This window comes from Artemia franciscana, chromosome 5 (assembly GCF_032884065.1).
Source record: "Artemia franciscana chromosome 5, ASM3288406v1, whole genome shotgun sequence".
NCBI lineage: Eukaryota > Metazoa > Arthropoda > Branchiopoda > Anostraca > Artemiidae > Artemia > Artemia franciscana.
In genome coordinates, this window is record NC_088867.1 from 5664903 (window position 1) to 5681056 (window position 16154).

Genomic DNA, 16154 nt, shown 5'->3' on the forward strand with positions numbered 1-16154 from the left:
TGTAAATCAACCAATCTTTATATCAAACAGTTCGTGGTAATGAACTGTAGTAAGGAGCGACCCGGGAGTCATCCCCTAAAAGTCATAGAGTCTTAACGAAAATCACACCATCAGATTCAGCGTATCAGAGAACCCTACTGCAGAAGTTTCAAGCTCCTATCTACAAAAATGACAAATTTTGTGTTTTTTGCCAGAAGGCAGATCATGAATACGTGTTTATTTGTTTTTTTTCCCCAGGGGTGATCTTATTGACCCAGTGGTCCTAGAATGTTGTGAGAGGTCTCATTCTAACAGAAATGAAAAGTTCTAGTGCCCTTTTTAAGTGACCAAAAAAAATTGGAGGGCACCTAGGCCCCCTCCCACTCTAATTATTTTCCCAAAGTCACCGGGTAGAAAATTCTGAGATAGCCATTTTATTCAAAATAGTCGTAAAACCTTATAACTATGTCTTTGGGGACGACTTACTCCCCACAGTCCCCGTGGGAGGGGCTACAAGTTACAAACTTTGACTAGTGTTTACATATTGTAATCGTTATTGGGAAGTGTACGGACGTTTCAGGGGATGTTTTTGGTTGGGGGAGGGGTTGAGAAGAGGGGAATATGCTGGGGGAACTTTTCATGGAAGAATTTGTAATGGGGGAAGAAAATTTCCATGATGGGAGCACAGGATTTTCTAGCATTATCAAAAAAAAAAATGAAAAATTAAATATAAAAATTTTTTCAACTGAAAGTAAGGAGCAGCATTGAAACTAAAAACAAACAGAAATTATTATGCATATGAGGGATTCACCTCCTCCTTATACCTCGCTCTTTACGCTAAAGTATTTTTAGAAATTTCAACTATTCATTTTGCGGCCTTTGTGATTCAGGGGTCATTCTTAAGGAATTGCGACAAAATTTAAGCTTTAGTGTAAAGAGCGAGGTAATTGATGATGGGGTAAACCCCCTTATATACGTAATAAAACATGCGAATACAGAAGTTCGTTACGTACGCTAATTCGTAAGTTACGTATATCTTTTACTAGTAAAAACGTTCGTAAAAAATTAAAAGTTCTAGTTGCCTTTTAAGTAACCAAAAAATCGGGGGGCAACTAGGCCCCTTCCCCGCTCCTTTTTTCTCAAACTCATTCCATCAAAACTATGAGGAAGCCATTTAGCCAAAAAAATAAATATGCAAATTTCGTTTTAATTATTCATATGCAGAGAGCCAAAATCAAAACATGCATTAATTCAAAAACGTTCAGAAAAAAAAAATATGTTTTTTTAACTGAAAGTAAGTAGTGACGTTAAAACTTAAAACGAACAGAAATTACTTCGTAAATGAAAGGGACTGCTCCCTCATCAACGCCCCGCTCTTTACGCTAAACTTTTTTAATGTTTTAAAAAGTAGAGTTGAGAGAAAGAGTCAAACTTTGGCGAAAAGAGCGGGGCGTTGAGGAGGGAGCAGCCCATTTCATATACGAAGTAATTTCTGTTCGTTTAAGTTTTAATATCGCTCCTTACTTTCAGTTAAAAAAAACTTGTTTTTTATTTATTTAAAAGAGTCAAGGTAAACTTTTGATTTTTTTTGTATCTAGTACTCTATTTCTTTTTCTTCTTTTTCTTTTACATTTTCGTCCTTATATATTTCTTTTTTCTGGTTTTTGTGTTACAAGTTATTTTCCCAATCATCAGTTAATGCTACCTGGATAGAAAATCTATGCTGCTATGCTGGATAGAAAAAAAAGAAACATGCCATTATATTACCTATTCATTCCCTTGGGTTTTCCTAATGTAAACCAACTTACAAACTTCCTTAAACTTGACTTTGCCATATTTAAACCTGGCCAACAAATTTTCAAATAAGCAAAAAGCCTCAATAAGCTTAATTCAAGACTTCTAGCTGCCCAATCTTTGCCTTGTTGCAAACTTAAACCAAGACTTGAAACAATCTTGGATAGCAAGCCAATAGAAAGGCAAATCCTTCATTCAAGCTTTTTGAAGCCTACAATTTTGAAAACATACTTGAATGAAACAAGTCAATGACAAGGCAACACATCTTGATATTGCAAGCAGGCCCAGATCAAGCCAAATCCTTGATTCATGCTTGGTTCTTTTATAATATTAAATAAAAAAAAAGTTTTTTTAACTGAAAGTAAGGAGCGACACTAAATCTTAAAACGAACAGAAATTACTTCGTATATGAAAGGAGCTGCTTCCTCATCAACGCCCCGCTCTTTACACTAAAGTTTGACTCTTTCTCTTAACTCTACTTTTTGAAACAGTAAAAAACCTGAATCAGATATAAATTCCATTTCTTTTCAAAATAACATTTTTACTAATAATACTAGGGTAAGGAAATAATAATTACCATTCTTGAATCAGCTATAAATACCATTTTTTTTTTTCAAACCAGCCAGTTTTCCAAGAAACAAGTTTTTAAATTGTCTGTTACTGGCAGTTGTTTTAGGCCCTTTTAGGGTTTACAATGTAATTTATCCCAAAAGCAAATAGCCTATGGGTTTATGAAAGAGTATAAAAAAGTATCAAGTTATATATTCACTTTCATCCTGGCTAAATTATGTTACAAACTACAAATTTACTACAAAAATGTTTGGTAAAATTCTAATTTAGCTACTAATACTATATTGGAAACAGGTCAAGTTAGCAAAATGAAATTTTCAGTAATGAATCCAATACCTTTCCAGAGTATGTTTTTGGCCCTAAGGTTCTAAGAAATTCACGAATTTCTCAGAAAATTCTCTTGCCAACAAACCAACAAAACAGCATCTTAACGGTTCTCACAAATTCTATGTGGATGACTCAGCTTCTACTTCTATTGTGTAGTGATACAGCATAGACTTGAACCTCATCAACCTGGTACTCAATATTAACTCAGAACAAACTAGCATAGTTGATGAGCACAAAAGTGTGTTTGAAGGTATTGGAAGACTTGGGAGAATATCCAATATCCATCTAAAAGCTGGGTCTGTACCTACTGTCCACCCAGCTAGAAGGGTACCAGAGTCATTGAAGGACAAACTTCAGAAAGAGCTTGCCAGAATAGAAAAAGATGGAATCACAAAAAAGGTCACAGAACCAACTGCATGGGTTAACTCTATGGTCATAATTGAAAAGCAAAATGGATCCATTAGATAATGCATAAATCCAGGCTATTGGATATGAGATGACAACATTCAGCACAATATACAGGCACTATTGTTTCCTGAGAATGCCCTTTTGTCTACTGTCAGTACACAATGAATTCCAGCATTGTATGGAAGAAGCCTTTGAAGGGCTAGAAGGCATAGCCATCATTATTGACAATATTCTTCAGTGTGGATCAAATCAAGAAGAAAATGACAGAAGATTGAAAGTGGTCATGGAAAGAGCACTAAAGATAGGTATAAAATTCAACAAAGACAAATGCAGTTTCAGTGCACGTAGTTTGTGCTATTTTGGACATATAATTGGTAAAGATGGCATGAAGCCAGACCCCGAAAAACTAAGAGCAATCAAAGAAATGTCCATACCTCAACAAACTCGTTACAGAAATATGACATCAAACTAAACAGAGCCTATGATCAATTGCGCAATACCAGCTCTTCCATGGCAAAAAGTTGCATCCAACCTACACTAAATGGTAATGACCATCTTGTGACAGTTGACTATAACATTTTGTTTTGTTTTTTTAAGTAGACAAACTTTGCTCCACTATCTCTAGTGCTGTCATCTCTAAACTCAAAGCCCACATTGCCAGGTATGGCATTTCATCTATTCTCATCTCTGACAATAGCACTCAGCATTCCTCAGCAGAATTCCCAGAGTTTGCTGAGACATGGGGTTGAATCACAAAACATTCAGCCCCATATATTCCCAGTCCAGTGGCCTTGTAGAAAGAACAGTCAGAAAAGCAAAGAATCTCATGACTAAGGCATCACAAAATAATGAAGACCCATATTTAGGTCTGCCCTCGAATACAGAAACACTCCTGTGGATGGGTTATCCTTGCTATCTCAACTTTTAATGAGTCTTCAACTGAAGTCCCTTCTTCCATGTACCTCTGGCCATTTAAAAAAGAAAGTGGATAACATGCATAAGTTCACAGAGAAACATATGCTTCTTCAAAAACAACAGAAGAATCACTACAACATGGCGTCTAGGTTGTTGCCATCAGTAGAACTGGGGCAATCAGTTTATGTGCAGAAGACACCAGGTGGGAAGTGGTGGAGCATGGCAAGAATAACTGCCCAAAATAATGAACAATGTGTCTCCTCAATCCTATGTAGTTGAGACAGAGGATAGATCTGTCATCAGACAAAATAGAGTACATCTCTCAAACCACCAAGGAAACACCTCTAAGACACTAGAGGTTGGTGGTTGCACTGTAATGGCTTCAACCCCATTTGTAAACCCAAATAAGAGCTTCCAACCCAAAACCCATCACCAGTAAGTCAGTTCTGCAGATCACTACAGCATCCTTTGCTGCTAAAAGGTTTAAATACACAGTTGACACCACTAGAATCTATTGTTCAGCCACATGAAGTAGATTCTTACCCCAAAGTTGACACGAGAACCCATTCTGGGAAGAGTGATCAAACAGCCTAATAGACTGAACCTGTAAATAGTAATTTGAAGTGGAAATAGCCTGTGGATAGGGTAAGCAGTGTGTATTCTCAGGGTACATATTAGAGAAGCAAGCCTAGCACCTTCTTGAGATTTATAGAGTGTAAGTGATACCTCTCTGTGTGATGAGTAAGGGTAATAAAGAATTAGTTTGAGTATAATAGTTATGTGTAAGACTACCCATTAGGAAGTGGGCCCTTGTTATGTGATGGTACAGTGCAGTATTGGTGAATCCAGTAATCATGTTGTTTTGATGAAAAGAAGGGAGATTTAATGATTTATAGTATAATAATTAATTACAAATGCTTGGTTGTGCTTTATTGTATGTTGCTGCATATGCTATGCTTGCCTTTACATATTACTTTTTTCCTTGTAGGAGCTGGGTTAAATAAATCTACTATCTTGATCATTACAGCCATGAAAACTAGTTATTGTCTCATGTTTGCAATACAAGATCCTGAGTGTTGTGGCTACAAGACACAAGCACTATTCTGCATATTATGAAGTAAGATTTGTTTTCTTGGTATGTTTCCTTGTGTCCAGCTGGGCTCCAAGGCTTATAATACTGGTTGGCTGATTTATAGGTTTGTATATACACTGTCAAATTAGCCATCTGGTGGTATCCTATATTGCCAAGCTTCCATATTAACCCTCTCCTGATTTCTAAGTCTTAGAAATTTGTCTACTTGACATTTGTCTATACCAATTGAAATTTTGATAAAACAACAGTTGACCTTAATTTTCAGTTATCAGTTTCTTTTTCTCTTGTTTTATTTCTGAAAAATGCAAGGCAGATATTTTGTTGCCCATTTTATTGACCAACAAATAAATTGAACATACCAATAGATGCCATTTTTTATGCTGTTTCTGAACATAATGGTTACTTTTATTGCACATTCAATTTTAATCCCTTTTAGGATCCTTGAAAATAATAATTTCATTCTATATTTTTTGGATATAAAAATGGATTATAATATTATTCTCAAACTTATTATTTTATTATAAATCCATTTTATAAAAGTTGGATAATTTACAAATATTGATCTGTCAAGATTAAGTTGATTAAAAAAAAAATTCAAAAAAATTCTGCCATGTCTTCTTCTTGTTCTATTAGGCCACTTACTTATATGTTGGAAAATATCCAAGCTGACAGAAGAGATATTTGACTTACTTGAGTTAGAGTTCTGGCTGGTGGTCCAGTGTAGAGAAACATGTGACTCTCTGCCTCCATTCTGAATAATCCTGCACAAGCATGACTGCTTCTTGGAGATCAGCAATGATCATGGAGAGGTGCTGGGTAAGGCTGTCCCTCCATCTGAACCAGGGTCTTTCACTCAATGGGAGTGCTTCCAGCCATGTTCAGGAGGATCAAAATTGAAAACCGTGTGCTGGAGGGTGCTTCTGCTGGCACACAAATTAGGTGGCTGAACTACCACAGGGTTCACACAGCAAGCTGACAAGTGTTGGGGGTCTGATCTATCAGTGTCAGAAGTCAGGTGTTTGAGATAAAGTTGTACCACTTGATCCCTTTGATTTGTATTAAGAAGTTTGTTTGGACCACATCTATGGCATCACAATAGATGGCATCACAAACAGAAGTAGCTGCTGGTCAAGTTTCAGCACCTTACAGCCAAACTTGCATTACTGTTGTGTTGTAGATCTGCATTTTTGTTTTTTGGCTGATGTTGGGCTTTGACCATGTAGAACAGCATAATCAAGCCATAATAGATGAGCAAATGGACTTCCATTTCAATTGAGCTCTAAACCAAGACAGAAGATCTAAGGTAAGTAAAAGACTTGACAACTTTGATAGTGTACCCTATATGTTGAATGGTGGTGAGTTGGCAGAATTACCTGCCAGGCTGATGATCATTATTTTTGTTTTTGCCAGCTAATATGTAGTATATATCATCTGCAAAGTCATAATTGGCTAAGACTCTATCCCCATATTTTATTCTGAATTAGAGCCAATTCATTGTTTGATCCATGATAAAATTCATCACTTTATTGAAAAGATCTTCTTTCTTGTACTCTATTTAAGCAGAAGATCTGTTTAGCAATGTCCAACTTTTATAAAATAACCTACAAATTTTTAAAGGTCATTAAAGGTCGCTGCCCCATGAAGGGAGAAGCAATGTCCAACTTTTATAACATAACCTACAAATTTTTAAAGGTCATTAAAGGTCGCTGCCCCCTGAGGGGAGAAGGAATGGAGATATGTACTTCAAAATACCTTCCTATGACATAGCCTACTTTAGTCTGTAGACACATGTGTGAGAGTTTCATTTTTCTGAACTAGCCTTTTTCCAAGATAGCAAAGCTATAATTGTATCAAAATTTTGTAGACTAATTAATTAGACTATTTCAAAACGATGGTTTTTATCTATGTCTAGCTTTAATAAATAGATGTTTACTGTTCTACAGGCCCGTGGTTTCTTGATATTTTATATGAGTGTTAAAAGATAGCCATTTATAACAGCAAAGCTACTAATTTCGTTGCTTGAAGACGTACATAGACTCGACCTTGTATCAGATTAACGACGCTTCTTCGCTTTGCTTCAAATCCGCTCTCTAGCTATTCAAATATTTTCGCCTTTGTTTTGATGTTTGCATTAATGCTGCCAAAACGTAAAACAAAAACACGCTAGAGACTTTGAAAAACACACCAAAATACGCCCTAGCCTTTGGAAACCAAGACTACCATCATGGTTAGTTCCTTAATTACTAAAATTGCCCAAATATGTGTGTGTTTCACAACAATTTTGAGTGATAAAGTCAATAATAAGATTTTGTACGTGTCACGGCTTGCGCCACGACATGCGCATGGCCTGCCAAGTGTAATTGGATTAGTTTTATAATTTTTTTTGTGTGCAGTTATTTCAAATTTAGCACCAATCTTTCAAAACGAACACGGCGAAAAGATGATCCTGGTTAAATCAAATCTTACAAAACAAATACGGAAAACTTTGGTTCCAATTTTTTGTTTGAAAAATTATGTTACGAACTTTTTGTGTAAAATTTTTTATTATTTTGTTTGAAAAATAAAAAGTGTTAATGTAAAGAATACCGACATTACATTTCCGCTAATGCATAAACGGAAAGCTTTCATTTTTTACATAGTTTTTTTTTTAGCCGTAGAAATAAGCGTAAAATTTACACATGGATCTAGATATTCAGCCTAATTAATAATGCAAAATATATAGCCCGAAAGCAATCTTAATCTGCTTAAACTACATTTCAGATTTGCGTTTTAAAACATAGCAGAAGGTTAATCAACCAATAAAAACAAAAAAAAACTATTCTCTGAACATAGCATAGGATTAACGGGGTTTAGAATTGGCTCATTCATTTTATATTTTGTCCATAAAACACCAAAATGGAACACAACCTCAGTTTTCTTTTTTTTATAGAATCACAATTTATTCTAAAAAAAATCAACAAAAGAAAGCATAAAAACCAGTAGCCTGGGCTCGTATTGACACTTTAAAAAAATGCGTTAATTTACATCCATGCACTCAAGTTCCCATTTCACACCAAAACAAAAAATTTATTAAACATATAAAACTACTTGAGACATAAAAAAAATCCAGAAAAATTCCATATGGTTTTTGTTAGTAGCATGAAGCTGCTATACAGATACTCCTGACGAATAAAGATTTCACTAGGCTTGTAAACCAAATCGATACAGTAACTGGAAGAAGCTATTAAAATTGCACTGTTTTCTTTATTTTGTAAATAATTAATTCAATGAAATGGATAATATTTCTCAAAATCTTGCAAAATCATGACTGAATTCCAATTACTAATACCTATTTCTTGAGATGACTTGATTAACTCACTGGAAGTAGGATCAGTTTTCAAGTAGCTTGCTTTTCCAGTCGATATCCATTATAGTTTTTACCAGATGGTTTAAAGGCCAGTTTTGCTTTCCACTAAATACTCGTCACTGGCACTTATTTCAGTTAAGACCCGGCTTGTCTTGAAACCTTTATGGTACTTAGGGTTAGTTTGCAAATAGGATTTGTACTAAATGGTTTAAAGGCCAGTTTTGCTTTCCACTAAATACTCGTCACTGGCACTTATTTCAGTTAAGACCCGGCTTGTCTTGAAACCTTTATGGTACTTAGGGTTAGTTTGCAAATAGGATTCTAATTAATGGTGGGATTATCAAAATTAAGCAAAAATTAATAGACAAGGAACTAGATTACAAATACAAAATTCGTTTTACATAAAGAAATTCCAACGTCCATTAAAATTTTCCAAACCCACGGGGCTCAAACATGAATTTCATCTTTCTGTCTTCAAGTTGCTTATTAACTCTCTTACCGTTGAGGAACTTTAGTTCGATTAATTAAATATGGTAATTTAAAGGAGGAATTAGATTTCATATGAAAATTCAAAATTAGCTTCCTATTTGGATAGAGTTTTTTCAATGTCAAGTTGTAACCAAAAGTAAAATTAGGATTTATATTGGTAATTTTTTGTGTTTTGGGTCTACTATACAATCCCACACTACACGGGGGCTGTTGATCTCCGTGTGCCTAAAGGTATTTCTTCACGTTTGCATTTTCTCTGTTGCATGTAGAGGTATCAAAAAATAAAATAGTTAAAAGGTTATGCTAAGATTATTGATGATCCCATTTATTCAAAGAACTATTTAGGAGTGGTTTTTTGTTGAATATTAGTTTTGATATTTTTTCATTTCTTCATAATTTTTTAGGGGAATTGTGATGATATATAGCTTCCTGAGCGAAAAGAATGATGTTTTTTTATAGATATTCTATTACTTTCATGATGATGGTACTGTTACTTTTTAAGTAAAGTAGTAAATACTTTATTAATAAACCCTTAGATTATTAATCATGCATAAAAGAACATATTCCATGCACATAGAAAATTTCTAAAAAGTAAAAAAAACAGAATTTGAAGAATTAAAATATGATCTACCAATTTTATAAAAATAATCCAGCCGTTTCAAATGAAGGAGTGTTATGTAAATTTTAGTATAGTGTTAGTCTGGTGCACTGTTTGAAATCTAAGCGTTAAAGTTAATTAACTCCATATTTGTCCTGATACATAAATCTAACTGATACTCTATTTGTGGGAGCAAAAGTAACAAATTTCATGTAGCTTTTCACTTTTCTTGGCTTGTTTTCTGGAACTGAAATCAGGCACTTATTACTAAACCAATTTGGCTAATTACACAAACTACACAATTTTTTCCTTATTATTGCACTAAAAACGCCTAGAGAAATAGATGACGCTGGTAATTTTTTTTTCTTTGAAACTAGTGCCAGTTTCTATTGTTATAAGTTACCCATACTCTTTGGCATGTCAATGACCACGCAAGTATGAAGAAACAGACTTTAAATTTTCGGGGGTGGGAGGGGGTGTTTTCAATTCTTACTGTCTTGCTTCTTAATGCAAGTTGGTATAGGAGTGGCTTTGTAAGGTCAAAATAGTAACCAGAAGTAGGAAATTTTATTTTAATTAATAACTCAATAAAAAATAAGCCTAACTTCAGATGGGTTTTGACGCTTAATTTTCACCCTGCTGATTTTAGGTTTATTGAATCAAATCTTCCGGAAGTACGTGATATTTTGGAGAGCTTAATCTTGTTTCTGTGTAAATTTGATTTTTTCTTTAATTTTTAATGGAAGCATAAGTTTTAATTAATTTTCACAAGGTTAATTTGAAGTTATATCAATGATGTCTACCTGAAGCGTACACTTTTTCAGAAACATCATTTTTTTTTGTCAATATAAAAGTCAATATATAAACTGAAAGTTTAAGTTTCGTAAGTTTTTAAGCTTTGCTCTAGGATTTATTGTATACTTAATTTTCACCATACCAGTGTCAGATGATGCTAGCAAAACATGCGTAAATAATGCTCCATTTATGAATCTTCAATACTATTCCTGGAAAAAAACCGGAAGTCCTAGCTTCTAAAAAAAGGAATTAATTTTGTAACTAAATAAAATTGGTTTATTGCCAAACATATACAATTTAATAAATATAGAAGTCACGCAATGTACTTAAAATTTTGCGAAACAACAACATGTATTAGAAGTACAATAACATTTGCATTCCCAGAATACATAGTGAAAACAGTGACGGGTAGCAATAGGCATAATTAAAATTTGGGGTTATTTCTGGTCCTGATTGGGAATAGGATATTTTTCTAAGTTTTATCATATTACTCTCAAAATATTCTGTAATAAAATAATTTCAAAACCAAGTGTCTTGTAACCTCAGCCCCAGGTGGTATGTATCAAAGGAACAGGGGTGAGAGTGACATCTTCTTCCTCCTATTGTGTTAGCAAGACTGGAAAAGTATTGAATGACTATTTATTTGCAAAGCTCCACGATGTTACCACTATTCCTACAAATTTGCAGATATTTTTGCAATGTTAATCAAGTTCTCCATTATGGTAAATTTCAATAGATATTATTTGATTAAAATTATAACTAAATTTAATAAAATAATATTTTAATTAAAATATTGATGCAAATTTCAATTTCAGTCGGTAAAAATAGCTAGCCAACAGGTAAAACATGTTTTCTCCTTTTGCAAACAAATTATTGACTGATCATGGATTGCAGCGAAATTGCTGATCATGAAATGCGTGTAAATATGATGTTGCACGACACATGTTGGAATGAAAATTACATATCAAATATTCTCACACGCAAAGTGTTGCGTAGTGGTGCCTATGGGTATAACTACATTTTCACGTTATGTACTTTCGTTACTGCATGATGCATATAAAAACTAGAGTTACACATCTAATATACCCCACAAATAGACACACTATTTTCATCAAAGAACTATCATCATAACAAAAATCAAAGTAAGGCAAAAAAAATAGCAACTTCATCGATTAACAAAATTCTTTCAGCTATGCACGCTAATCGGGAATTTGGATTATCACTTATATTATATTATAGACATTATATATTAATATTATACTATATTATAGACGCTGCTTGTTTCACTGATTCATTTCAGCAATGCACATCCCAAACAAATAAAAGTCCCCCCTTTACTCCGCCCAAAAAGTGATGACTACAAATATATGACTACAGTTCACACATATATTTGTGCAAAATTACAGGAATTAAAATAAGGTAAAAAACAACTAATTTCACTGATTAACTAAGTGCTTTCAGCTATGTTCCTTAAACAGGAACTAGAGCACATAACATATCATAACATATTTGTTTCTAGCTGTAGACTCCCCAAGCAAAACGAACCGCAGCCCAGCCCCTCGATATATTGAAATCAGAGTTACATATCAAACATACATCAGATTGCATATTGACGCACAATCACAAGTAAACTAAATATAAAAAGGACCAACTCTATCAATCTTCATCAAAGAAATATCTTCATCACAAATATTAATTTGAGGACAAAAACAACTAACTGTGTCGATTAACTAAATTATTTCAGCTATATACGCCAATCAGGAATTGGGAAAAGAGTAATATAGGCTATCACATGCCTTTTATTATCACTGCTAATTTCGACCCTGCTTAAGACCACATTTTCAATCAACTAAAAAAAGTTTCTTGATCAAAAAGTTCAAACAGACAGAAGTCATAAATCAATTAAATAGGTTTATTGATAAAATATACAACTTGATAAACATGAAAGGAATCGCAATGACACATAAAGGAGCGTAAAATCACACAGTATGTAACAAAATATTATATAAAAAAATAATAAAACTGTCTAAATTCACCACATTTTATCTTTATTTCTAACTACACTACAAGAACCCAGTTCAAATCCAAGGAACTGCCTTGATAATTCATAGAGTCTAAGAAAAGTGGACGAAGCCAGTTATATTTAACCTAGTTCCAAAGGTTTCATTCTCCTAGTTCAAGAACTTTCCAAAATAGGGGGAGTTTTGTTTCCTAGAAGTTTCTAGGAAACAGTTTTTATTCTAAGAGAACCATAGAAAAGGACCCACTAATTTTTATATTTGAAAGCTTAGATACACAAAATGCTTTTGTTTTTAGGTTTGGGACCCTTGGGTGAAAGCAATTCTACATTTGCTAAATAACTCTTCAATATAATTATATATATAACTATTTCTACAGCAAAAAAATAAAATTTTTAATTAACAGAATAATAAAAATAAAATTGCGCTTATATTGAAAACATGCTATATCCTTTATTTTAAATAATACCAAAGAATATGGGTAACTTATAAGAATGGGAACTGGCTCCAATGTTGACAATAAAAAACTATCAGTGCCATCTAGCACTTGGCGACACTTGATATTTTTTCCAGTGAAATAATAAAAATAATTAATCTAATTAGTGTAATTGGTTAAAATAGCGTAGTAATAAGTATTTAATCTTAGTTCTTGAAAGAAAACGACTAAAAAGCTTAGAAAAATGCCAAGTGTCGCCCTAGATGGCGTTGATATTGTTTAGCGCCGGTTTCCATTCTTATAAGCTACATATAATGTTAAGATACTCCTATAAATGGAATGACTTCTTCTATAAGTTTGGATCCGTGTTCCAATGATCGTAAATACAAATTTGAAGTTCTGGATAAAATAATTAGGAGTTATATTTTCCACTCCAGATTTCTTTTTTAGCCCAGAAAAGAAAACAACAGTTTCGTCTTATTTTCACATACGAATTGTAATAAATTTTATTGCTTAGAACTCATAACATTTATTTATGTGTTTCTATGCTGAGTTTTAATGAGAGAATTTCTTAGCAACAAAATTCAATATTTCAGTTCTTCTAACAAATCTTTTACACACTTTAGGGAAATTTAGAAATAAAAAGGATTTGCCATGAGCTTAGAGAAACAGGTCAATTAAAGCTACCACAATCGAATATTTTTTTAGATATAAACGTTTTTGAGGAACAATATTTTTCACAAACAAACTCTTGGTTTTACTAAATTGCTACATATAACTACATTCTACATAGGGTTGTGTATCCCTTAATCTGAAATTTCATAACCAATAAGAATTTACCCCCTCCCCTCTTCTAACGGATTCAACAAGCACTGAATGCGTTCTATACTAAATATCAACATTTAAACTAAAATTCAAATAAGAATAATATTATTAAAAAAAAATATTATTTTCCCAACAATCATATAGTTCATAATAGTCACAATCATAATAGTCATATTAATACTGCTTGTCTAAAAATATTCGAAGGGGTAAACACTTAGTTTTAGAATTTTTGGGTAATATTTCTCGAAATTCCTATTCCATGAGAAACCAGATTTTAGATATCTTCTGCCGATCGACAGAATTTTACCGTTCTTTCAAATGCTCTATATAGAGACTCTGTTGCTTAGCAACAAAAATTTAGTTTTAAGCTAATCTGAATATGAGGACTTTTCCTGAGCGCAAAGTTGTCCTACGTGTGAAATTATCTAGTCCTACTTATTTATCTTCACCATCACTAATAGCCGAAAAAACAGTTGATACAATTTTATTAACTGGACAAGGAGCGTTCGAGATAGAAAGTTGAAAATATGTAATCACGTTTTTCTTGGAATGAGGTTTCGAGCAGTAAGACAATTTGGTTTTCAGGTCACAAATAGTAGAAAGAGATATTTTGCGCTTTGCTTTTTCGAAAACTCTCAGACAGAACATATCACTGTGTATTTTCAATCGGAGGAGAAAGGGTTCTCCTCCGCACATGGCTCTTCTAACACTTAGCAGCAATTAAAAAGACAAAACTCTAGTATAAAATGCTCTTAAGTAAAAAATAAAATGTGTATAAACAACATAAAACTTATATTGATCTACGAGGGCTGTTGCGTTGAAAGAATTTCCTCCATTTTGTCCCAAATGACTTGCTTGAATCAACAATCTCAGGTTCTTCAACAACATCGAAATCGGTGCCAGTAAAGGGTTCTTCAACAAATCCACTTTCATACCGAGACGAATCGGTTTTCTGGATCTGTAACCACTCTATAACCTTCAGTTCTGAGTTGATCTAAAAGAAAAATATTATTAGAACAGCATATTGTATTGAAAAACGTTTAAAATGAGAGCATGTTTTGAATTTTTATTTTTTTGTTTTGAGAGTAATGGCGAATCCTTTTCTGTCAAGACTTTCACTATCTAACGCACATTGCTCTTTATTATTGTGACTTTGATGGAAAAATTGGGCAAGTTAAAATAAATCAGAAACATCGGTATAAAAAAACACCCCGGAAAAGATTCAGCTTGCATTAATATATCTGAATCTGATTTGAAAGTTTATTAGAAGAAACTCAAATTTTTAACAGTCTTTTTATGCGAGTCATTTAATCGCATTATTTGAATGTCAGTAATTTCACGAAGCATTGTGAACATATTTTTTTTTCGCCTTTGTTTTTTGTTATTTTGCGAACGAATAAACATTCAAATTGGGATCAGTCCATTTATTAGACAGTGAAAACAGATGTAAAAGTCTGGATATATCGACCACATATGCAGCGATCGTCATCAGCAGAAATACTAAAGCATTAAAATTAAAACTAACATATTTATACAGAACAAAATAATAACTTGCAGTTCATTCAACAGATCTGTCTGAGAGAGTTCAATAACTGGGTTCTTCCAAAGTCTTGAGTTATAAATCTTTTCTATATTGCCTAAATGTAAGTTGAATTTAAATTAAACTGTATTGTTTTTAATTTTAATGCTTTAGTAAATCAGCTGCACTTTGAAAAAATATCTAACTTAAGGTTAGATATTTTCTTATTTTCTTATTTTTGTTGTTGCTTTTTATTTCAATATTATCATTTTTTATGGTTTCCAAGCTATGTTTCGGCATAGAAAATGTCTGATTGATTCATAAATTTTATTAATTTATCATAAACAACAGACAGCACATTCTTTTACTAGCTCCTTGCACTCCTTCCACCAGGTTTTCTAAGGTGTTTGAGTCAGGCAAAACCGGTCTGCTTCTCTATTACCTGACTGATTGCCACAATTCTTGTTAGACATCTGGTGGCTGTTTTATTTTTCGCGTATAGCAATGTTTTTCCTATATTATCTTGTTCATGTAATAAATTTATATTATTTTATATTTAGTTTGGCTGTGGGACAACTCAATTATATCTTTTTTCGGTGTAATAAATAAAATCGAGACTAGAAATTGATTAGAGTTCAAGTTTCCCATCGCGAATGACCCATCATTTTGGATTAGAGTGCTGTAATAAAATGGACAATAGGTCATTAAAGTTTATCACCGTGTTTTAGTGATAACTAGTAAAACTAACAGGTGTAACTAATTCTAGAGAGTAAAATATCAAACTTTTAAAGATAACCTAAACATAATAATTAAAAATTATATTTGAAACTTGAAGCAAATTGAAAGTAGAACGATCCAAATTATGACGATTTCGTATTTTATTTTATTATTTTATATTATTATATTTTATATTATTTTATTTATTTTACAAAAGACTTCGTATTTTATAATATTATTTTATATTATTTTATTTATTTTACAAAGGATTTCGTATTTATTTTATAATTTTATATTATTTTCAATTATTTTATTTATTTTACAA

At 32.8% G+C, this 16154-nt stretch overlaps 2 protein-coding genes across 3 annotated transcripts in view; both read right to left on the minus strand.

Annotated features, from left to right (window-relative positions):
- Positions 1-7196, minus strand: part of LOC136026921 (glutaminyl-peptide cyclotransferase-like) — a 105114-nt gene extending 97918 nt beyond the window's left edge. Inside the window, exon 1 of one of the 2 annotated variants that reach the window (XM_065703755.1) lies at positions 7118-7196. The gene's annotated coding sequence lies outside the window, so the exon portion shown is untranslated. Of the gene's footprint in view, positions 1-7019 lie in introns of both variants that reach the window. The other variant, XM_065703756.1, reaches the window with a different exon arrangement.
- A 5016-nt stretch (positions 7197-12212) lies between these two features.
- The window catches only part of LOC136026924 (capon-like protein), a 235660-nt gene continuing 231718 nt past the window's right edge, over positions 12213-16154 (minus strand). The window contains exon 10 of the mRNA XM_065703771.1: positions 12213-14587. Within this exon, the coding sequence (XP_065559843.1) occupies positions 14384-14587 (204 nt within the window). The 3' untranslated portion in view covers positions 12213-14383. The remainder of the gene's footprint in view (positions 14588-16154) is intronic.